This window comes from Drosophila pseudoobscura, chromosome X (assembly GCF_009870125.1).
Source record: "Drosophila pseudoobscura strain MV-25-SWS-2005 chromosome X, UCI_Dpse_MV25, whole genome shotgun sequence".
Lineage (NCBI taxonomy): Eukaryota > Metazoa > Arthropoda > Insecta > Diptera > Drosophilidae > Drosophila > Drosophila pseudoobscura.
In genome coordinates, this window is record NC_046683.1 from 37,816,221 (window position 1) to 37,840,617 (window position 24,397).

The 24,397-nt window shown below is 44.6% G+C and overlaps 2 protein-coding genes across 3 annotated transcripts; one reads left to right on the plus strand and one right to left on the minus strand.

Annotated features, from left to right (window-relative positions):
* Positions 1 to 137: 137 nt before the first annotated feature.
* LOC4814190 (UNC93-like protein) lies at positions 138 to 23,978 on the minus strand. Of its 2 annotated transcripts, none has more exons than XM_015186910.2 (6): positions 22,817 to 23,978; positions 6,764 to 6,902; positions 2,422 to 2,556; positions 1,925 to 2,330; positions 1,011 to 1,864; positions 138 to 936 (listed from the first exon to the last, which is right to left on the minus strand). In XM_015186910.2, the coding sequence occupies exons 2-6, from the start codon at positions 6,809 to 6,811 to the stop codon at positions 763 to 765; spliced, it is 1,617 nt and encodes a 538-aa protein (XP_015042396.1). In that variant the 5' UTR covers positions 6,812 to 6,902; positions 22,817 to 23,978; the 3' UTR covers positions 138 to 762. The 2 variants fall into 2 exon arrangements, with proteins under 2 accessions (XP_015042396.1, XP_001354332.1); XM_001354296.4 differs by lacking the exon at positions 22,817 to 23,978 and adding an exon at positions 11,850 to 11,977.
* On the plus strand, positions 8,064 to 9,594 carry LOC6901010 (homeotic protein female sterile-like). The gene is made up of 3 exons (XM_002134601.3): positions 8,064 to 8,397; positions 8,470 to 8,997; positions 9,061 to 9,594. The coding sequence occupies exons 1-3, from the start codon at positions 8,395 to 8,397 to the stop codon at positions 9,538 to 9,540; spliced, it is 1,011 nt and encodes a 336-aa protein (XP_002134637.2). The 5' UTR covers positions 8,064 to 8,394; the 3' UTR covers positions 9,541 to 9,594.
* Positions 23,979 to 24,397: the final 419 nt, after the last annotated feature.

The following is a 24,397-nucleotide window of genomic DNA, read 5'->3' on the forward strand; positions in this document are numbered from 1 at the left end:
TCAATTATAGATCCAGTTAAGGTTTACAACAATTTGACTATGGGATCGCATAGTTTTTGTTGTGACTGTACGTGTGTGTTTGTGTGTGAGTGGTAGTCTGGAAGTGTGTGTTGCGAAATATCACGTTTTTCTTTCTGTTCTGTCAGCGGCAACCAAAAAAAAAATCAATTTACAAAGAAAAAGTGATTTATGGTAGGGATTATAGTTAAAATACGATTTAAAATAAAATAACAATTTTTTAGGCTTAAAGGGGCCCGCACACACATATGCACGCTTGTGTGTGTGTGTGTGTGTATATATGTTCGTGATGTGTGAGTGGGAGCGTGCGTACACTTGCTCACATCAAATGCAAATATATTCTGCATATTCTGCTTTCATTCTCTCATTGTTCTTGCCTATCTTTCTCCTCTCACTGTCTCTCCCTCTCTCGGTTCTCTCTTTTTATGTACAAATTAAAGTTAGCCAAGCACACACACACATGCGAGTGCATGCATATCGAGGGGCATGTGTGTGCGTCTCGGTATGGATGGTCTTTGAGCTAAATGGTTTTCTCTGGAGGAGGGGCTGTGGAGAAGTGGAGAGGGTGGTAGGGATGGTGCGTGACAATCGATGTGTGGGATGGGGTATGGTATGGTGTGTTGGGGGGGAGGGGTCAATGCACTAAGTACGCCGGGGGCTATACAACGCTTCCCTTCGATCATTCGATTGATCGATTGATCGATCGATCGAACACTTAACAGCTATCGGCACCGTCTTCACCGATTACAGGCGCGTGACTACAATGTCTTCTTCGAGATCATCCAGCTCGTCGTCGGTCTCCTCGACGCCGTCGATCGCATTGGCCTCGGCAGCAGCAATGGCTGCGGCAGCCGCAGCAGCGGCCTCCTTCTCCTTCTCGGCAGCCTCCAGCTTCTCCTGCTTCTTGACCTTGCGTTGCTAAAAGGGGTGAAAGGGGACGGTGTTATCAATTGATTGCCTACATTCGGGCTGAGAGGCTGAGGGACACTCACCTTCTTCCTGTAGAGTATCTCGACGATGACGTAGCCGATGCACCCCAGCGTGAGCACCGCCAGCAGGATGTAGAGCTTCATGCGGGTGCACAGCGTTGTGGCATAGGCGTAGGCGATCACAAAACCAGCCGACTCCCACAGCCGGTAGTTGGAGAACGCCGCCTCTTTGTTGCGGCGAAACAGCAGCCCGTAGAGGCCGTTGATCTGGGTCTGCCAGACGGCGTCGCCGACGCCCCATAGGCCGGACATGGCGTAAAAGATGATGGGATTGTCGGGATTGGGCCGCCAGAAGAGCTCAACCGTAATGAGGGTAAAGTGCACCACGGCTCCAAGGACAATGATGGGCGTGCGGCCAATGTATTTCATGACAGAACCGAACAGGATGGAGCATAGGGCGTTGACAACGCCGAAACAGATCATGACGAAGCCGATCTTGTTGACGCCCAAGGCACAGGCCACGTAGGCCTGGGTGAAGTCGGCACCGATGAATGCCTGCTCCATGCCGATGAAGATGGTGATGGGGATGAGCAGCTGCAGATTCGGCTTTTTCATCTGACGGAAAGTGGCCGAGAGCAATTGGACGCCCGAGAGCTCGGCGGCGGAGTTTGAGCCCTTGCGCTTTTCTCCGTAGCGCTTGAGTGGATCAAGGAAGAAGGCAATGATGCAGACGGCGGCCACGATGCACGATAGATAGATCATCGAGATCTCGAAGATCTCATCCTCTGGCGGACGCTCCAGGTTGCCATGTCCCCCAGTGCCGGTGGTGCAGAAGTTGGCGCCGCAGTACTGCAGATCCTCCTCGCTGATCGTGGAGTTAGAGCTGCTGCTGGATCCATGGGCACCACTGGAAAGGACTGTGCGAAGGAAACTTTAGAGAGGATCGTGAGTTGGGTGTTTGTGTGATGGATGCTTACCCAAGCTGGAGATAAGATTGCCCCAGAGCTCAGCGGATTGCCAGGCCAGGAAGAAGAAGCCAAAGAACCGCACAATGATCGCGTCGACCGCCTGCTCCGTGATCTTGGCATACACTTGTCCCACCTGCGTCAGATAGGTAGCCTTGGACGCCCACATGGGCGCTGCGCCCATACCAACCAGTATGCCGGCGGGGACGAGGGTGTAGAAGCGCGGGAAGAGCTGGAAAGCAATGTAGGGCGCATAGCAGAGCATGCTAAAGACCAGAGTCCATTTGACCGTCAGCTTGCGGATGATCAGGGTGGGCAGGAAAATACACGACACCACCAAGGCCGCGTAGATCGCGCTCAGCGAGACTGTTCCCAGGCCATCCTTTGAGTTGATCGAGGACTGCAGATTGGCTGTTCCCTAGAGAAAACAAAAAGCCAAACGGAAAATACCCTGGTCAGTGGGAATAGATACACGGGATAGTTGGGAAATAGTAGGAAAGGGAACTCACCTGAAACGCGGTGAACTGCACCATGAAGGCGATCGAGATGATCGAGATATTCTTTAAGATGCGCCATTTCTCGGCCGGATTCAGCACAACTTTCTCTCGTAACGAGGCGGTGTCGGGCTCAAAACCAGCTTTCGGCTAAAAATAAACAAAAAAAGTGCAGAGAAAAAGATCAGCATTTATGGATGATCGTCAGTTTCAGTTTCTGTTTCGGTGGGCTTGGGTCCACGGCATCCATGGTAAGGAGGTGGAGAAAAGAGTGTAATAAGCGGGAGGGGATGAGGCAAATGGTCTTGCCACTGATCCTACTTTCTTTCTTATCTCCTCGCTTCCACGATGCTCGTTGCGATAACTTTCTTATTACGAGTATGGCTCCCCGATACCTAAAAGAAATGGCTTATAGCCATTCAACAAATTTCTTTCCATCAAAATCAGAGGACTGCTATCATAGTAGTAGTACTATGTATGTATGTATATCCATTATTATTCTTTCCCTTATTCTTATGGAAATCGCTTCGATATGTTAGAAATTTGATTTGAATGAAGATCTACTGGAACATTTGTCATGCGAAAAATTGCACATTTTAATATTTATAAAGTAAGAGTATCCAAAATTCGGCAACTCTCTTCGATAGCTTTCATTTTCTCGCCGCGTCTCCGCTCTACAGACTGCACACAACATACACATTAATTAATTATTTATGTCTTGGCGCATTTTACGCTTTTAGTTTCTAAAAATCAAGAGACAAAACCAATTTGAACAGCCGCACGCGTTTTACTCGCGTTTCGCGGGCGCTTTTGCATGGCGCATGCGTGATGCGGCCTTTAAATGGCCATAAAAATGCTCCCCAGGCCCCAAAAACCCACCGAACGCACACGATACAATCCAAATCGATCCGAGAACTGGCCGAAAGGAAACCCACATCGGCCCATCGAGCGAGGTGCCGAATTTACATGCGCCGCACATGGCCAGAAGGTTACATCGGTCGACCAAGACCGAGTGTGATTGAGCAGTGCGGTAGGATATGGGAAGATGGTAAGGCAGTGGTGGCAGTGGGCAGTGGGCAGTGCGGAGTGAGCAGTGGAAGTTCATAAAATCCGAGTGGGTGGTGGTGGCTAACCACACGCCGATCGCCACACGCGTCGTTATGCAAGACGTAATCGATTACTGCTTTGTTTCACTCGATTTAGTTTTATTTTTTTCCTAACAATATAGTTTTAATTATAGCACATACTCGTAATAGTAGTGGCTGGTCACACGATGCGGTACGGGCTGCAGGCTGGTGTGTTAGGAGTCGGGTCTGGAATGCCCGTTTTGTTTGTATGCAAATTGCAGGCAGTATTTCGTCGAACTAATAAAAGTCTCCAAAACATTTTAGCGTCATACAATCGCATTGAAAGGATTTAAAGCAAAATAAGGGGTACGAAAAGAGATGGGAGCAAGGGGGAAACCAAATAAAACGGATCCATTAACAGCATTAATATTAAATACGTAACACTCGTCGCAACAACGTCAGCAAACACAAATAAAAATTAAGAATTGTACCTGGAACTCGCAAAAGTATTGTGTGTAGATCTGGTTCTTGTTGCATTTACTCGTAAAATGTGAATGGAATGTACTCGTATCGGAAAAACACCAGAACAGAAACCGTTCAACCAAGTGCCCCGTGGAGCCACGTGCAACGCGCCCCAGAATCGTAAATACGACTATTACTCATCCGACATGTGCCCCCAAATGGTACCAAGTGGTACTGAAATACTTGCTTGATTTTCAGAGAAAGGAATCGAATAGAAAAAATGAAACTGGACGGGAACGTAATGGAACGAAACTGGAAAGGGCAAGGGCAAAGGCAAAGGTGAAGCAGCTGAAATGCCTTAGTTCGGATTTGTAGTCGATCTGTCGACTTCTGTGGAACTACAAGTGAGATGGTCTAAATCAGCTGGCGCATTGCTTGCTGACCCGTTAGGCGGCAACCTTCTTTAGCATATCATGACATACATGTAGCATAAAGCTTGCTGGGAAAACCGATCTGTCTCTGTCTGTCTCTGGCTCTGTGTGCATGTGTGTTGAACGAGGCTTTAATCGCCAACAGCTGGTAAGGCCCGAAGCAGCGCAAAGCAGCGCAAAGCAGCAGCAGCACGAGTGCCCGGTGCGAAATAATAAGATGAGGATCCATAATGATTATCGAGAGTGGCGGCTGTGCCGTGACGTTGCCAGCGGCGGCAGCGGCGTCAACGGCGTCAACGGCGTCAACGGCGCGCGTCTCTAGTTGGGACAAGCAAACAAAAACTGCTGCAAACCAGTTACAACTGGCTGCCAGGTGACTGGTGGTTACTGTGGGTGGCTGTGTTTGTGTGTGTGTGTGTGTGTGTAAGAGTCAGTGCGCCTAGAGGCGGTCTACACTGGCGATCGGCAGCATGTTGCCAGCGACCTACTGTGTGCAACATGCTGCGCACGCGCGTTTGGAGCACGAGATTTCGTTTTATTTTGAAAAGCGGCACGTTTCGTGCTGCCTCTGTCACTTTCCCTGCCCCTGCCCCTTCCCATGGGACTGTCCTTATGCCACTCCCAGCAAGTCTTTACATGCCTCTTGCTGTGGGTTTTTTTTTTTTTTTTACATAAATTCGCTCTCTGCTGGACGTTCTCCGACAGTAACAACCACAATCACAACCACAGCCGCAGCAGTCGTTCTGTGTCTTGACCACAACGAGGAAAACGGGTTTTTGTTTTTTAGAACTGATTACTACAGTATGAGTGGAGGTGAGGTGAGGGTGGTGTTGTGTGGTGTGGTGTGGTGTGGTGTGGTGTAGTGTGGTGTAGTTTGGGCTGGTGCAGGGAGGTGCGTGGCGTGGTCTCGGATCATTGTAAATTGGCAATATTTTATTATGAAACCTTGTCAGTGGCTTAATTGTGCAATCGGTTTTGTGAAAATGGATTTAGTTTTTTTTTCGAGCCGTCGATTGCCAAATGTCTTAGGAATTAGTTGGCAGCACTCGCACGGATGAGTTGGCAGCCCTATTCAGACACGAACACAAGAGCATACATATGTAAACGTGCATACATACATATGTATGTGTATGTATGAGAGCGTGTTAAGCTCTTTCTGCTGTCACATTTCTTTTCTGCTTCTTGCGCTGGTTCGGTTTTCAGATTTAGGCTTTTGGTTTTTGGTTTTCGGTTTCTTGAGGTGAAATTTATTTCGCCTCATTAAAATCCAAGGAGTGGTTGACTGTCCAGCTGTCCAGCTGTCGAACTGGCCAACATGCCAATGATCATTAGCATCTCGAGCATCATCTCCACCTCCATCTCCATCTCCATCTCCATCTGCGGCTCGCCTCAGCCCGGCCCGGCTTTTTGGATACGATAGTCTTACTTCCTTCTCATCTGGGCCATAATGAATAATCCGACGCGTTTCATTATAAAACATGATTTCTTTGGCGAAGGCAAACAGAGTCATTAACACTGCCCCATACAACACTGCCCAATACAATACAATGCGACACAACACAGCACAAAGCATACGACCCAGACAGACACTCGATAAGTGTAATCCAGCTCATAAGCACCACCGCATCTACATATGTACATATGTATGTATGTATGTACATACTTATATGCCGGATAGCATAAGCCACATGCTACACGATTACATATGTAGACTAAAATCAACATCAGAGCGGCCAGGCGTTATCCACGCATGAGCGAATGGCAAAGGAAAAAAAATACAACGAATATGTGAGAATGTGACAACAATTTAAAAATGGCAGCGTTTTATAGTATATTCAATGGCTCTAAAATGTTGCCCATGGCCCACGTTCTATGCGAACTGGAGAATTCCCGATGATTTTTGGACGATATAATTTTATGGTGTTATTACAAATGTGCCTCGAACCCACTGAAATATAAAACCATATATCGTTAATTGGTCTTAGACAACTGGACAACTACTGTGGATATTTGAATACAAATTTGAAGACAGAATTTCCTTATGCAAACAGGTCTTGGGTCTAAGAACCCAATTTACCGTTTATAAGTGTAGCTTTGTTATAATAACACCGAGTAAGAAACAGTTCGGTAGTGGCTGGCTATCCTTCGAAATGTAAATGAACACCGAATGGTGGGAATTACAATTTAAATGCAGCCAACAAAGCAATCAGTTTGAATTAAAGTTTGCGATTTGTTTGATCTTTCTTCGAGTTAAAGTCTTTGAGGGAGCCGGTGATTTCATATTGCGTACGTTAACATTAACAAAGAACAGCTGGCATTCAAGGAAGAACTCAGAGCTCAGAACTCATTAAGATTCACTGGGACCAGGCCGACCAGGAAGCAATCCGAAAGACTCACCTTGACGGGCTCATCGTTCTCGAATCCGCCGTTGGTAAAACCAGTCATCTTGCTGGATTTCTATGTTCTCCGTTCCCTTTTTCGAGTGTGCTCTGTTCGGGGGGGCCTGGTTAATCAATTAACCAAAGGGAAGAGTGTGCTGCAAGACAAAAAACAAAAGGAAAGAGTTAGGCAATTACATGATTATAAACATATTTGCAGATCTGAGAGATCGTGAACTGAGGGGGAAAACGATCGGTACGCTATACATATATGTATGTTATGCGTATATATTCGTGTACATACATATGTATGTTTGTAAGCTTCACAGCGGTAATAACAATACCAATAATAATAATGATAATGATAATAATAATACGAGCAAGCAACAGCAGAAAGGGTTTCGTTTGCGAAATTGCCCAGCCCCAGTCCATAATTGTCGGCCATAATTGTCGTAGACAAATGGATGGGACTGTCGAAAGTGACGACGGACCGACCGAACTCTGACGGGGCTGACGGGGCTGACGCTGACTTATACAATACACAGACGAGTACTTCTATATTTGGCAACAAACGAATATCTATCTGTTTGCTTTGTCCGAATGAGATTCAGAGGCATTCTGCCTGAGCAGGGCTGGGGAGTCTTCTGGCCGTGTGTGTTTGCCTGGGATTATGTTCCCATCGGTTCCCATTGGCTACAAGCTTTGCTATTGTCTAATTGCCATATTCTTAATAGCCTCCGGGATACCCATACCCACACCCGCTCCCATACTCACAAACCCCCACTGTAGTTCAAGTTCATATCCAATTAATTGAAAATTAGGCGGCACCCGACCATTATCCGGGCCCCTCAACTGAAGCGACAACACACAACACCCAAGAGAAACCTCGTGTCCAGCACAGCAAACACAGCAAACACAGCAACAAAAAAACAAAAAAACAAAAAAAAACAAAAAAACAAAATTGGGTAAAATTTTGTATGGTCAGACATTGGCATCGGAGATTCCCATAATGATTATAATAAAATGAATATTAAAAAAGAATAAAAAAGAATTCAGCATAAATATGCTACAACATTTATGACTTATGTATGTACGAATTTGATCATGTCGCTGATGACCATCGCCGCGGAGTTTCTTTTTACAATACCTATACCCGAAAATTAATATTCATTTATGCATAGCATCGAAAAGCCCCAATCAAGAAGAGCGAGAAAACGAGGTAGAAGATGCGCAAATGGACAGATAATACTGACTGTGACTTGGCTAGTGATTAACTTAGTTCGCTTTGAAAAACTCGGACTGTTTTTATTTTCCACTCAGTGTTGATAAACGTCAACTGAGTGGTTACCAGTGTTGTTAAACGTAAGCGGTGACATGGAATCCACAATGAAAACGTTCTTGGTTGCTTGTGTAAGCAATTTGCATTTTTAGCAAAATCAATTTGTAAATTAATTAGCTAACACCGAGCAGTGTAACAGTTGTGCATTTCCTAAAGGCAGTGGTGAGAAAGCTTCGCTGTAAAACAATCTTGGCAATATTGAAATCAGTTCTGGAAATATCCAGTGGAGCCACACAGGATTCAACTGTCAGTGAGAATTAAGTAGTCGCTAAGTAGCTAATTAGTACTCAATACTAAACCAGACTAGGACGATGGTAATGTTAAGACTATTTTAGACTGTGTGCTGCTTCATTCAACAATGTCCCCGTCTCCGTCCCCATCTACAGGCTCTTGCCCAGGACTTATGTGATTGTAAGGTCAAGCTACAGATGGAGACATATGTGCAGCCAGAGGTGCATCCTCAACCTTCGAATTTCGGCCAATACACAAACAAGATGCATTTCATGAGCACAAATGTTCTTATTGAATTGTGCGGGAAGACCTTCGCTAAAGATTTTTTGAAGCCTGTAGACTCGGAACTACTTGGGGCACCAGAATACTACGCTATCGTTGGTCAACCCATGGACATAGGAACCATCATCAAGCGATTGAACAATAAATTCTACCATCACGTGGGAGAGGTGGTGTCTGACTTTATGCTGATTATTCATAACTGCTTCATGTACAATCGATCTGGAAGTGTAATCTTTGAGCGTGGCCGGTTGTTGGAAGACTATTTCATGAAGCAATTGAAGGCCATACCCAAGGGAGTCGAGTATCCGTACGACGATGATCGCAAGATGCTGAGATCCACGATGTCGGTCCCGGCCCCTTCCGTGGCCTCCACACGCTCGCCAGTCAAGACGAGGCAGATGGTAAGACGAAGACTTCATGATCCATACTGTTTTATTCTGATGAGTCCACTCCGTTATGTCCAGCTTCAGCCTCCGACGGGCAAGGAGAATCCTCCACCGACTTGTGTGCAGCCCGAGGTAGGGCCAGAGCCCATGAACTTGGGCAAGTACACAAATAAGTTGGACTTCTTTAAGAAATCGGTACTTGACGAGGCGTGCAAGCTGGATTTCTGCGCGGAGTTTATGCGACCGGTGGACACGGTGGTTCTTGGTGTGCCAAAATACTACGAGGTCGTCATGAAGCCCATGGACATCGGCACCATCATAAATAGAGTGGAGAACAACTTCTACCACCATGTCGGCGATGCGATGTCCGACTTTATGCTGATCATCTACAATTGCTTCAAATATAATAAGCCTGGCGATGAGGTCTACAGCCATGGGATGTTGTTGGATGCATTTTTTAAGAAGAAAATGCAGGCCATGCCCACCGGACCAGAGATTACAATAGACAATGCATTTCCGGGCGCCATTTCCACGGATTGTTATCCCGAAATTGTCTAAAAGTTTGTGGAATTGAGTAAATTCTGACCTGTTCTCTTTCTGTCACCCTATGAATCATTGCCGTTAGATGCGTTCCTACTTATCAGTTATGTACCTATTGCACACACATATGCACATATGTCAAAGCCTCTAAAATATCAGAGTGCTTGTTACATAAGCATGAACTGCGGCTGGGCTCCGACTTTCACATAACCGTGAACACCCTCGGCAGAGGGGTTACTCAACCGCTTCTCGAACAGCGATCGAGCGAGTCAGTATCTGTTACGCTTCCTCCTTAACGGGAAAGCTAAATTGTAAGCTCGGTTCTCAAAGCCCGCTACACGCGACTGAATTATTGGCCATAGCACATTGTGTCGGATTGCGGCGTAGTTTACGCCGATAGCAGTCGTTTTGTGGGGTTTTAAGCAGCGTGTGAATAAACAATCCACAAACCGAAAGCATAAATCACAAAGAACCTGGCCATACTCGTTATTAATATAACCGTAATTCATAAAGAACCTGCTACCGCCGACGGACGACAAACGGCCGGAGTCTGACGTCAGCATCAGCTCCGCGAACTTCCACGAACTTCCACGAACATCCACGAACATCCACGAACTTCCGCGAACTTCTACGAACTTCCACGCAATGCTAAGTAATTACGTATCCTAAGCCCAGTAGCTGGCCCAAGACCAAGCCCAAGTCCAAGCATAGAGCCCTCCAGATAGAACAACCTATTGTAGTGCACAGAATTTACACAGTATTTAGCCAGCACGTGCGCGCATTTACCCTTAGCGTTAAGCTTTTTCTTAGCTTTCACTGATTGCAGATACTCGTAACATATGTACATACATACATCTGATTGCAGGCATCAAACCGAAAGTGCCGACAAACGTTATATAAATAATAATGTAGATATGTACAATATACGAGTATATTCATATGGCTATGAATATCTATATGGTGTAGAGATACTGCCAATTGTCAGATGAATTCGGTCCCCGAAATTGGTTTGAGCAATTGGTTTTCTACGTTTGAGCCAAAGATTTTTATGGCTGCTGCGTGTGAGTGGACTTTTTATAAAGGCAACACGCGCCAAACGTCATTAAGAATAAAATACAAACACACAAAAAAGCAATTTCAGTTTCAATTATTATTCTAGCGAAATATCCCATCGGAGTAGTCATCACAGTCGTCAGTACTGAAGCGAGTACATCTGTATGTACACTCTAATATCTATGTACATTGCACATACATATGTACATATGTATACTCGTAGCTGCAACATCATTGCTACATTTGCCTTTCTTTTTGTTTCAGTCCGTTTCGAAATGAGTTTCTTATGTACAATCGGATCGGATCGGATCGTATCGTATCGTATCGTATCGTATCGTATCGTATCGGTATTATCTTCTCTGTGTATAGATCGGGCCTTAAGTGGCCTACAAATGGGCTCGAGCCAAAAGTTTTGTTTTCCGTTTAGCTGTATTTTTGTTTTTGATTTTGGTTATGGGTTTGGTTTTGTTTCGCTTCATGGCGTTTTTGTTTCTTTTCTTTGGCCACGGCTTGGGCTTACACTTGGGCTTGGACTTGGGCCCTTCACCCAAGCTGCCTCCTTAGTGCCGCAATTATTTATAACAGAGAAATGAAATCGACTGGAGCCACATAGTAGTCTTTCTCAGCTGGAATGGAGCTGATGCTAAATTTTGGCTGATTTCGTTGTGAATTTGGGGTGTAAAATATACAAAATATATAATATGTATGTATGTTTTGGCCTCCCAAAGATTTTCGTTGAAACTGTACGTCCTAAAATGGTATTACACAAAACTTTCTCATCAAATATGGATATGAATTGGGAATTTTGAAAAAACTTTTTCGAACTTTTTGCATAGTATGGAAATGGACTGAAAATTGTCTATGGAATCTTTGATTAAGATTTTGATTTTGCAGACAAAACTACATACATACATATATACATAATTATAATCGTACTTAAAAAAAAGACAGTTCGACACATTTCACTTGAGGGTAGGGTACGCGTAGAAGATTCTGATTTTTCTCTTGTTTTCATTTGAATATTATTGCATATTTGTTTGTTTTTTCTATTGGCTTGTATATTTTTGGTCCATTTGGCCTGTATTGAGTATGCCATGCATTCGAATTTCAGTAGATCTCGTTGTACCTTTGATACTTATGTATTTCGTGGCCTGATATTTGGCTTTATTTTGGCTTTTTGCGGTTTTGAAGGGTTTCGATTTGAATTAAATTGAATTTGAGAGTTTTAGTTTAGTTGGTTTTCGGTCGTAGGGTCCTCACAATCAGTCACTCACACAGTATGCTCGAAAAAAATGGGTTCCTCTGGGATACGGCTCGAATTGAAGAAAACTAAACACAACTGACAACAACTTTTCTGGACTGGCCAAGTGGCTGTCTCAGAGCCTAGTAGTACAATGCCAAGAAAATGCGACAACGTGCGAATTTTAAACGAAAAGCACTTTCTAGCTAATTGGAGTGATTAGTGGCAGGCGTCGCTGCCAGCGTCGGCGGCACAGCCAGCGTCGCTGTCGTTTTGTCGTGGTAATCGTAGTTGGCGGTCCAAGAGCTCACCAAGATATATACGGGCAAGGTTATCGCCTGGACGGAGCTAACTGTAAATAATCGGACAGAGATAGAGGCAGGGAGCAGCGGAGCGGAGGGGAGCAGCCGAGGGGAGCAGAGGAGGCAGCAGGCGGAGTAGCTGCTGGCGCGCTGATTTTTCGGTTGGTTAGTCGTGATTTGCTTGGTCAATTCTAAGATAGATAGCCAGAAGAGGAAGAGCCAGCTGATGTGACGGCAGGTGTTGCTGCGTTGGCAGCTCTGCTCTGGCCGATGCGGATCGCTTTGAAATATCCGATTTTCGATGATCGATGAACGATCGTCAATGGGCGATCGTCGATTGTCGATTGCCGATTGGGGATCGGCGACGGGGCGTGTGTCTGGGATCCACTGTCGTTTGGCGGCTTCATCAGGAGCGGTTCAAGACGATGTATTTAAAAAAGAAAAAAACACTTAATGAATTTCACGAGGGCTACGAGTTCGAGCTTGACACTGTTGATTTTGGGTACAATTTAGATTTCTTATTGCTTCCACATTTGTTCTGGGACAGGAAATGTCCCAAATTGAGGGTTCCTACGGGTCTTCTGTTGGCTGTCTGAGACCAAGCGATACAGATACGAGCATAGCAGCAATGGAGCCTCGCTAGACCGCTCCTGTCGCGAGGCGGCTCTTCAGCGGTCAAGTTGGCCTGGCCGATTGTGAAGAGTTGTGCGTTTCGTGTCTCGGCGATTAGATTGGACAGGCCAACAACATATACAATTGCTATTTATTGTCTGTATATGGGCCCGGCTATTGCCAGACCATAAATTCTAATTAATAACCGCGCACGGGCCGCGGCAGTCCGAGCAATCGAAACCAGAGGCGAAGGGCAGATGGTGGAGGCAGATGCGGAGGCGGTGGAGTGCTCCATGTGGCTCATCCTATCGATGATCGGGGCGCGATCGATGGCGTGGTGGCAGAGAGGCGGCAGAGAGGCGGCGAGAGTCTTATGGCCACCTTATCGCAGTTATTAGCGCGTGATTATGTGAACTGTGATTTTGGCGGAGAGCTACCCTTCATAAATATTGGACAATGATTAGGCAGAGTTACGCGGAAAAAAAGATGGTTGGGGTTCAGGGATTTTTCCTTACCTCCGCTTTGATTCTTTTATGGTTTTAATTGTGGTAAATTTTTGACTTTCTCAGGAAATTCCGGAATACTCAAATGTCGTTCTAGATAGCCCAAGAGGTATACCATGCCCGCAAGTGTCTATGACTAAAGCGAGCCGAGTGGTTGAGTGCTGTGTGCGGTGGGGTGTGCGCGGGGATAATATTATTAAAAATTTGGCTATTGCCCGCACCACTCGAGACTCAAGTGACAGCCGCTAATGAAGAATGACGGATGGAATTGCCTCTAGGATTTCCATCGACATATCGAAAAAGAAGTGCTCACAGTAAAGCCAACCACATCGACAGTCCCTGCCATGATGCATCATGGTCCCTGCCAGAGTTACGGCTGCAGTTACAGTTACAGTTACAGTCACAGTCACAGTCACAGTCACACTGTCAGGCCACAGCAGTTGTGTCAATAATGCGATGCCCGAGTTGAGGGGTAGTGCACTTGACTTATCTATGGGTTTATTCACACGTCGTCTGGCGTCTGGCGTCTGGCGTCTGGCTTAGGAGAAGATCAAACCTGCCTAGAGTCGGCTCGCAGCTTTAAAGCTTTACAGCATAGTATTTGCTGTTGGACTGTTTGATTGTTTGACTGTGGCTTGGCTTTGGCTTTGGCTTTGGCTGACCCACTTTCGAAGAAGATCAAAGAAAACAAAAAACAAAAACCGACACCGAAACAATATAAATAATAGAAAGAAACCATACATTTTGATTGGCATTGGTTGTTTTTTTCAGAAAGCTTGGGCTTGACAGTACAACGGACAGTGCTGTGAAAGGCACAATTTGCAGTGTTGGGCAATTATTTTGTCGCGTATAAGGGAGAAAATGATATAGGTACCTACCTGTATGTACAAATGTACGTAAGTAAGTGCTAGTATATAGTATTATACAGATTCTTCTTAGTCCCCGATACATCTAATCTCCCCGATACATTGTAGAGTGCTCGGATTCGTTAATAGATCGTTTAAAGTCAATTAATCTTTTACTCAATGTACACTTAAGCCCTAGAGCCACGAGAGGCCATCGACATAAGTCAATGGCTGATTGATAGAGACAGCTTATCATGCCAAACCGACAACTACAAAAACCATTCTCATTTGAAGGCTAAGCCCTAAGCAGCTATAGATTGATAAACGACACGAACAGGAAAAACTGAAAATCTACGAAAATGAGTCAGGGAAAATATACCAATCCCGTCGATAGACGATAAGCCCAATGAAGGCTCGCTTGAAACTCAGATAGCTGGGAATATAGCACCTGATGAAATGATCAGCGCGTTGTTGGCTATTCTTGGCTCTTTACATACTCGCATGGCTGTTGCTCAGTAGAGCACTCGCGAGCACTTATCATATCAGCCCAGCAATTGATTAATTAAAAATTCTAGCCTCCGAAGGGGCACACCAAAAAGATATACACACGAATTCCGATAATCAGGTTTTCCAAAATCGATGCCACCCTGCCAAAAATGCACATACTCGTACTCGCATATTGTAATCGTATAGACGGTATACTCGCACGTACTCGTATACATATATACATACATATGTATGTGTGTGTTCACATGCATGTGTGACAAGTACGAGTATTCACCATAAATAAATATATGACAATTTTTTTGCTGGTCACGTGAATGCCAACGTCTCTTGTCTGTGGATCTGGAGTGGGCAAAGGCTGGAGACGGAGACGTGGCATCAACTACGGATCGGTGTCCTCAACTGGTTTTGTTTTTCGTCTCCGTTGTGTTCCAGGCGCATACATACATACATAAATATGTATATGCATATGTGTGTGCCTCAATACGTATGTATATGTATATTTCGTTGTTTGCCTATTTATAGCCAATATTTTTAGCTGCTGATTTCATTTCATTATAGAGTAGTATCAGATACCTGGGGCTCAGCCACTTGATGTTGCCTGTGTTTCCCCTTCTCCATATATTTTAATTAAAGTAACAACGAAAATGGCTTAACTGTTTTAAATGGTTAGCGACCAAGTGTCTAATGGCTTCTAGATTATAGATTCTAGATTATGGATTTTGGATTATTCTCGACTTGAGAATTCCCCTCGCTCTTTTTCATCCCCAAAGAAATACTATGGGGATACTTTTGGACCTAAGGTAAAGGTAGAGATGTTTATTTTACTACTAATAACACTATTATTTATTATTGAAAACTTTGCGCTGCTTCAAGAAAGCTATACACAGTACAAGGGAAACCCTTCCAAGTTTAGCCGTTCGGGCCATGTCAATCACTCCGTTTCTAGAATGTGAACAGAAGTTTTTATCGCTTATCATTTGAAGAGTGGTACAGCCGTAAAGGAAAATAAGTTCATCTTAAAGTGTATCAAGCGTACTCCAGGTGTCGCTGACAATGTCCCGAATATGAAAATGAAAACACTAGTACGAGTACTTCTCGCTTTGTTGGCGACGAGTTGATTGAACTGGGCAAAGCGATTGTGCGACAATTACTCAATAACAATACTCTCGTACCAGGCCATACATACTCTGTACTCTCTCTCTCTCTCTCTCTCTGTCTCTATCTCTATATCTATATGTGATATAATTACAATCTTGTTTTGTTCAAGTAACAGACAAACTTTTAATTGTTCCCGCGAATGTCAACGAGATCAGTCGAACAGAAGCCACAAAAAAAGCCGAAACAAAGCAAAGCAAAAAGAGGCCAAAATCAAAATTGATTTTGAGATCTGATAACAAGGCCCCTAATAACAGTTAATCTCCATCGAAGGGAAGGACGGATGGGCGGATGGGCGGATGGGTGGATGGGCGGATGGGGCTGGAAAGGGGTTATTGTCGGGAGAGGGAGGGAGAGTGGCCAGAGCCATTTGCATTGTATTTTGCAAATTGAAAATGGGAAAAACGCCAAACAAAAAGGTACTCCCAGGTGGAATCACAGCAAAATTAACACGCAACCGTGCACACAATAATCGTATTAATAACAATGATTTTCCCCATCCCTCGTACACATGTATATGCATTTTATATATGGATATACATGGGCATTATTTTGTTCTGATATTATATGAACTAAGGTTCAGACGCGGAGCGGCATTCGCCGATTTCCGTCAAGTGAGTTCGCGTGATTTGGTTGGCCATAAAATATTATATTGGTACCGAGTACCCACCAGTATAACCAGACTGTAATCGTCATAGCCCCCATCATATATCAGCTTCTACATATATACATATGTACATATGTATCTTTAGTCGTATATTAAGCCATGGTACGATACGGCCTTTTCCGTGGGGCCGTGGCCGTGTGGAAATCACAGCCTAATCAAATTTAAATTGATTGATTTCGCGGCAGCCATAAAGATTACCACCGATCCGATACGATGCGATCCGATCCCTATCGCTGCTTCTTGTCGTCCGATACAGGCCGCAACAGTTATACAATGTCCGGCAATAAAGACCAGCGCGGTGCACCGCCCCGGTAATTACCTTATTTCTGGGATCAAGGCATTATATTGAAAGGGAAATTCCGGCTCTAGAACGGGTCTGCTGCGGATGACGGATAATAAAAAAGGTTATACTTAGTGAGGGCAGCACCCCCGTCAGCCCGTCTGTCTCTGGTATTCAGGTATGAGAATCGAAAGTAGCTCTGATCTCTTTTGAAAGTCTTATAAACCATAACGATACACAACGAATTACTTTTAGGTTAACGAATCGAAGCATATAAAGCAGCACTTCTTGCTTTGCTGCTCTTGGGAAAGGAGTCTGAATGAAAATAGTATTCTGTATCTCAATATGGCGCAGCAGAGGGGAACAAAAATGGAAGAGATCCCTTGGTAAAGCCAGTTCTCTTTCACTCCATATTGCGGCTCATTGCGGCACATTGCTCGTATGCCGAGCGTTTCGTTTTGCACATCTTGGCCAACTGCTTCCCACAGTAGTCGTGTGCGTACCGACTCGTATCTGAACAGCAGAGCAAAAACTAAACATGGCCAAGACCGAGACCTTCATCTGCGATTAGAATGCAATTAGTGGCAGCAGCAGCAGCAGCAGCAGCATCAGCAGTCGCCAGAACAGAGAGTGAGTGAAATATACTCCACAAAAAGTTCTAACAAAACATTGCATTGAGCTTCAGTTTGTTGCGATTCCATGTTTTTTAGATGTGCCAGACCAGCATTAGTTTCGTTTTGATTTGTTTTGAGTTTGCCTCCATTTGCGCTTTTTTTTATCTGTCATAATAACTTCCGCTTCAGCGTCAACTATAAATTTTTGTGCTTTTCATTTTCATTTGTGTGTAGTTTTATTTATTTGCTTTTGTTTCTTTATGAGCGTAAGAATACTCGTAATTAGATGAGATGGGATGTTGATGTAGATGTAGATGTGTCCGCGTCTAAGACTAAGTATACGGCTTTACATACGGGCACGGGGACGGGGACGGACACGGGCACGGGCACGGGCACATATGTATGAAGAATTCTTTGCTTAACCCACATTGTGTGTACTCGTATGAACGGAACTTATTTTGGGCCAGAATGCTCGTTAGCGTGAAAAGATTATGGCCCCTGCATGATACATGTGATCTGGTAGGTGTTCAGGGTAGGGGCCCGAGGCAGGGAATTCTTTGGGCCTCAAAGTGCCCTGTCACCTGTCCGGGACACACGAGAACGAGTAGGAGTACGAGTACTCCCTCATTTGTTAGCCAAATAAATCAAGAATCTGCTTTGGCTTTTGTTGGCACTTGCTGTCGGTTCTTAAGTGTTTCGTGTTTCCCCAGCCTCTGGCTCTGGCGCAGCCTTAGCCCCAGTCTCAACTGTTTGGTTTTTGGCCGTTCTGCGACGCAGAATTCGGTGGGAAAGACCCACCAGAGTATCCGAAAAAAACCAACATCGGATCTCGATTATTCCAAATAATGTGGCATAATGAGCGTGTTGTATAAGCTTATAAGAACAACTCCAAAGTTCAATGTTTGCCATTGAACGCGGGACGGGAGTCTTCTAGTCTTTCACTATCATATCACTCTATGATACTACTATTATGAAATACAAATACAGAATCTTATCTGGGGAGGGCGGGCGTTCCTCGCGGATCGGGCATCGGCCATCGGCCATCGCCCATCGCCCATTGTGGGTCGTGGATCGTGGATCGTGGATCGTGGAACACGGATCGGGCACGAGCTTTTGGATGCTTCTCGAGCTCATCAGCGACGTGGCCTCTGACTAAGTAGCTGGTCATATACATACATACATACATAGTAGGTGCCAGGCCCGGGAATTCTACCTCTTATCGGGCTGGCCGGAGCTGGTAATTATTTGGCTATAAATAACAATAAAAACCTGATCATAAACCTCGCGCCTTATCACGATAATGATCGTTCGTTGGGCGGTTACCTACTGCCCCTGCGCCTGCCCCTGCCCCTGCGCCTGCGCCTGCCCCTGCCACTGCCACTGCCACTGCCACTGCTACCGCCACTTCTACTGCTACTGGATTATTCTCAGCGTGTTCCGCAATTGGGTGAAAGCCCCACCAAGACGTATGTATGTATGTATGTACATACATACATATATCGGTCATCAGATCAGACTTGCTGGAGCCTGAGCCTGAGCCTGAGCCTGAGCCTGTGCCTGTACCTGCGCGATGTTCATGGAAAGTTTTCTCACGGCTTTTATGGCTCCGTGCTTGTCAGATTGTCATCGTGGAAGTTTTTCCAGCGCCTCGAAATTTCGATTCTAAAGGTTACTGTCATGTTTTCATCTTAATTTCATTCACAAAAGAAATCCGATAGTGGCAACGGCTTGTATATTGTTTACATATTTATGCGGACGAGTATAGCTTAGAAAGGGGGTTGGGGGAAGCTTATATAATGCTCGAATTGGATGGATGTTGTATCAACAGCAGTACCACTGAGTGGCTACGATCCAAGCTGCGACCCAAGGCGTTAAGAAGAATGGATTGCAGACCCTGAATTGTCCCTATAGTTCCCTATATGATTCGCCATAGTATTAAATACATTTTCAGTGTACATTTGTATGTGTGCATTTGGCTCGAAGCCACCTATGTTCCGTTTTACCCAGTTAATAGTTAACTTCCCAATTTGGCCCCGCACACGGGGCCTATCCTTATCAGCTGGAAAGGCTTCTTGCTCTTTTCGCCTTGTTCTTTTGGCCACCTGGCATGCAGATCGAGAGGTAGCTAATTACAAGTAGATGTTCAGATGGAAATTGAGAGATTTGCCCAACATCATCATCATCATTATCATTATCATTATCATTATCAATATCATTGTGATTATGGTCTTGACGAGCTGCACCCAAAGTTGCCAGCTCTAATGAAGTGATAACATTCGACATACAGATTCGACGACTGTCTCTCAGAAGTCGCTCCAGTTTGGCCTGGTTGCTGTCTGCTGTCTGATGGCTGATGTTAATTTCAAGTTTATATAAATTATTTGCAGAGTGTGTTAACAAGAGTTGGTCAAATATTTGCACGGCTATTTGGCACTGTCCGTGTCAAGAAGGCTGTGCCGGGCCTGGGCCTGGGGCTGGGGCTGGGGCTGGCTTGGCTGGGACGTAGCTCCACAGAGTAGTAGCCACACACGGCGTATGAGTAATAAAGTCAACCTGCCAACACGATCATCATAATAATCATCAGAAGCAGAGCAGAAGAGCACTGCACGGCACGGCACGGCACAGGCACAGGCACACGGCAGAACAGCCGCAAAATTGTTGTGCAAACGATCACAACACGATATCAAAATAAAAAACAGCAGCCGTAGCAGCAGTAGCCGCAGCAAGAGCAAAAGTCAGAGAGACAGCCAGACAGAAAGCCAGACAGACAGCGAAATTTGTTTTTGTAGATGCAACAAGCAGCGTCAACAGCCTCGAATACTTGTCGAAAGGAGTTGGCAGTCTTTAAGGCAGTCTCCGAAAATGAATTACAAATAAAACGTATATATAAACACACAAATAAGCAAGCAATGCAAAAAAAAATTAAAACAATAATGTTTTGTTTAATAGCCAGCAAAAGGGCGAAAGTTTCGTCTGAAAAGGAGCGCCCAATAATAAAAAGGAAGTTTTTATCAGAAAGTCAAATGGAAATGTATGGCGTGAGTCACACTCTGCGTATATCTATGTACATATACATACATATACATATATTTATCTTTACATATACATACATATATTTATATTTATATTTATATCTGTATCTATGTACATATATCTCTTTCAGAACGTTTGGAGGAGTATCTATCTTTTAGGAGTATCTAGAACTTGTAGAACTTGCTTGGAAGTTTGATTTGAATTCGATTGATTAATTCTTGAGTGTCCCATAAAATGTCCTTAATATCTGTGTGTTTTTTCGTTGCTAGTTATTGTTCTTGTTAGTTCTTGTCTTTGCATGTTAGGTGATGCGGAACATCAACCAAATAATTCATTTTTGATGTTTTTCCTACATGCTTATATTTGATTTAAATAATTCAAAAAGTCCCAACCCCCATTGATTGACTCAAATTAAGTACGAATATTTAGTTACATAATTGCTTTTCGTAAGGTTTAATTAGCCAATAAACTAAAATAACAGGCAAACTGTTGAATTAATGGCCAGAATATTTTTGGCTTCTATTGTACTTAGTTAGTGCATTGATTTCGTTGACTAATTTATTATGAGTGGCTGAATACCGTTTGCAAATGTTGCTTAATTATTCTAGCTAAACGGTGCCCTTTAAAGTTATATAAGAGCCCATAAGGAACCGCTGCTTGTTTTTTACAATTAAAATTACTTCGGCGGCGACTCCGGATTCTGCTGCAATCAATTTTTGATAATTACATTCAAAGAGGGTTTAGGAAGCCCCACTTCTGAGTGTACGAGTGCTTCTCGACCTGATGAATGCGCCTGCGGATATGACTGTATCTGTATATGTACCTGTGTGTGTATATGCTTGGAGATATTTGCGGAAGTGCATTGATTTTCCACTCAAGTGGGCACTTGACTAGCCGCTGCCTTCGCCTTCGCCTTCGCCGCTGTCTGTCGTTGTGAATTGATTTTCTCACCTCTATTGACTTAACTTTTTTGTGTTTTTTCGCTTTGCGCTGCGCTCGAAAAATGTTAATTAGTTTTTTTTCCCTCCAACCACTTTTAATTAGAACTAAGTATTAGTATTTCAGTTTGTCTGTTTGTCTGTTTGTCATAGTTTGCGCTCGCTGCTATTTTTTCTAGGTGATTTGTTATCGTAACAACATTTATGCAAATCGCCATTGGAAGTCGGCAATTTTTGTGCGGATTTCCGCCTGAAACGCATCTTCATGCGAATTAAGCTCAAGCTAAAAGCGGAGTCGGACTCGGACTCGGAGTCAGAGTCAGAGTCAGAGTCGGAGTTGGTCCCACTGGACCGCCAGTGAAAGTTTTCTATGCTGATCCGCTACGGATCGCCGGCCTCTCTGGGGGATGTGAATGTGTGCAAGATGTGTGAGCTGCCTGCTTTATAAGTCTCTCTCGGCCATTGAAAAGCTGCGCATGTTCGACGAGCGCTTAAATAACCCCCATGCAGTGCGCATGCCAACATCACGAACGAATCCAGCAGATACGAGGCGTCACATGACCATTTTCGGCCACCACCGCGGCCGCATGGTATCTGTAGATGCAGTCAATGCATGGCTCTATTCTCTATTATCTATGGTGTTGTGGGTGTGAGCAGGACAAATGCAGTGGACCACCCTTCTCGAAGCGCGAAGCTGACGTCAACTGCACCTGGTCCTCCCCTGAATGTAATGATCTCTCGATCGTACGGATAGGACTCAGTGTTATGTTATGTTCATCTGGATCCGTTCCTGATCTCTCGAGCCCTCCACGACTTCTCCTCGAAAGTGGGGGGAATAACCCCAGCTTTGAATTTATTAGAATTGGCTAACGACTTCCAAGAGTTTTCCTTTGTTTGGATTCGCTTCGTTATTTTTTTTTTGTTTGCGGGTGGGCCTCGCACAAGCCGCAAAAGCTTATGCAATTTGTTTGTTTATTATTAACATTTGGCTGGGGTTTCTGTCCCTTCTGGCAGTCAAAAATATAAATTTACTGCTTACATGTACATATTACATTACATGTGTACATATACATACAAGGGGATGCAACGACTGGTGCATCGCACTATATACTATACTCAATATTTTGATAAACAGAATTTACTATGGTCTAGTTTTGTCAATCTTATCGGAATTTCGAAACTAATGGGTCCACTACGAGTAATGGAATTGGCACAACTGAGAGCTTGCTGTGAGACCATTTGCGCAGTTTATTTTGACGGACTGTTTTTTCTTTAATTGTTGAATTTTGTGATTCATCTCTAAGGCAGCTGTTGGAAAACTGTTCTACGGGTTGACGAACAGTACTAATTTTGTGCTTTAGTACTAAACACTTCAATATTTTGTTGTAAAATAAATTAAACAAATCTCACACTTCGCCAGAATTTTCTGCATTCACCGTTTAAGTCCTTTCGGGCTACAGCACTTCGAAATACGAGAACTAGTTCGAACTTACGAGTATACTTATGTATATTCCAATATAACAATAGCATAACAGCTTCACTTACCGTTATATCTCTTGGTAAAACGCAATCGCAACTCTTATACGTGTTCGCGAGATCTCTCTCTCTCTCTCTCTCTCTCTCCCGTGTGCGTATGTTGAAAAGCCCAAAACAGGATGCGCCGCTTTGCCGCTAAACGAAAAAATCCACTTCCGTCTTTTAATACGCTGCTTGTGTGCGTATGCGTGCGCCCGAATGTACGCGTGTGTGGTATATGTGAGCTCGTTTTTTTTTTTTTTTTTTTGTAAATTATGATATTAAATTGCTGCTCTTTGCAATTAAATGTTATGTAATTGGATTTTGTTGTTTAAGGCTTGCTGCGCTGGACGTTTCGGAGCTGGTGGCCGCGTCGAAAAACAATTGTTCTAAATGTTAAGCAGAAAGCGGGGCTCAGTTCTTGGCGGGGGCGAGTAGCTTACATTTCCGTTCAAGTTGTTCAACAGAAAAAAAAATTATATATTTTCGGGTATTTGCCAAACAACAAATTTCAGCAGGATAATCGATCAACAGGATCCGGGAAATATTTCACAATTTCAAGATTCTCGCAGTCACATTAAAGTCTCTCCTTCTGGTGAAAACGTCTGAGGAGCTGAAGAGCTTTCCTCTTCAGAATATTTATTTGATTTTGGCTCGAGCTGATTTTTTATTGGAATTTTGTTGTTAACAAAAACACGACCAACTCGAAAACGCACAAAAACGGTATTAAAAGCCGAGACTAAATTTAACTTTGCAAGTAATTTACGGCGCGACTTGGAGCGCGAGCGGAGTGCCGCACGAACCCGATCTCGGGTCCGAATCCAAGTCCGAGTCTGAAGCGAACCGCGGCGAACACGGCACGAGCACGAAGCCGGAGCGCAAGAGACCAGAGGAGCTTCCAGAGCAGGTGGAGGTGACAGAGAGAGCGTCGCTGTCGGCGGAGTTCACTTCACTTTTGCACTTGTTTCTGCTGACAATTCAGCTGCTGATGCTGATGAGGCGGGGGATCGCTGCTGCTGTTGGCAGATGCGGACAGATAGCTCTCTGACACTGGGCCCAAAACAGCTGCTCGTTATCGATGTTAGCGGTTAGCGGTTGGCTGCTGGCTAATCGTGGATTGTGGCTCTTTTAACGCTGATCGCTGGATCTGCTGCTGGCGTTGTTGGCGTTCGGCTGGGGAATGATGTTGGCTTAAAGCCCACCGCTACGTAATATACGCTCAGATCCTGTTTGCATGCCGTCAGCGTCGTAGCTGGCGTTGACGCTGGCGCTGGCGTTGGCTTCGGCGCTGCCGCTGCCGCTGCCGTTGGCGCTGGCACCCGAAGAGCTCTGACGCTGGGAAGAGAGCGGTGCACTGATCACGAGCTTTTTCGGTTTCTTTTTCGTTGCTGTTGCGGTTGCGGTTGTCGATTGTGTTTGATTTCGGCTTTTTCTTCTGCTCAGATTCGAGCTGAGTGTTGTGTGTGGGTGTTCCTCGACTGCGCAGCATCGCACAGTGGGTATAAAATCGTTAGAATTGCACTAAAATAGAGAATAACTGGCAGAATAACTTGTTCTATTATTCTCTACAAGGTTTTCATTTATACTCGTCTGAACAGCAAAGTGGCATAC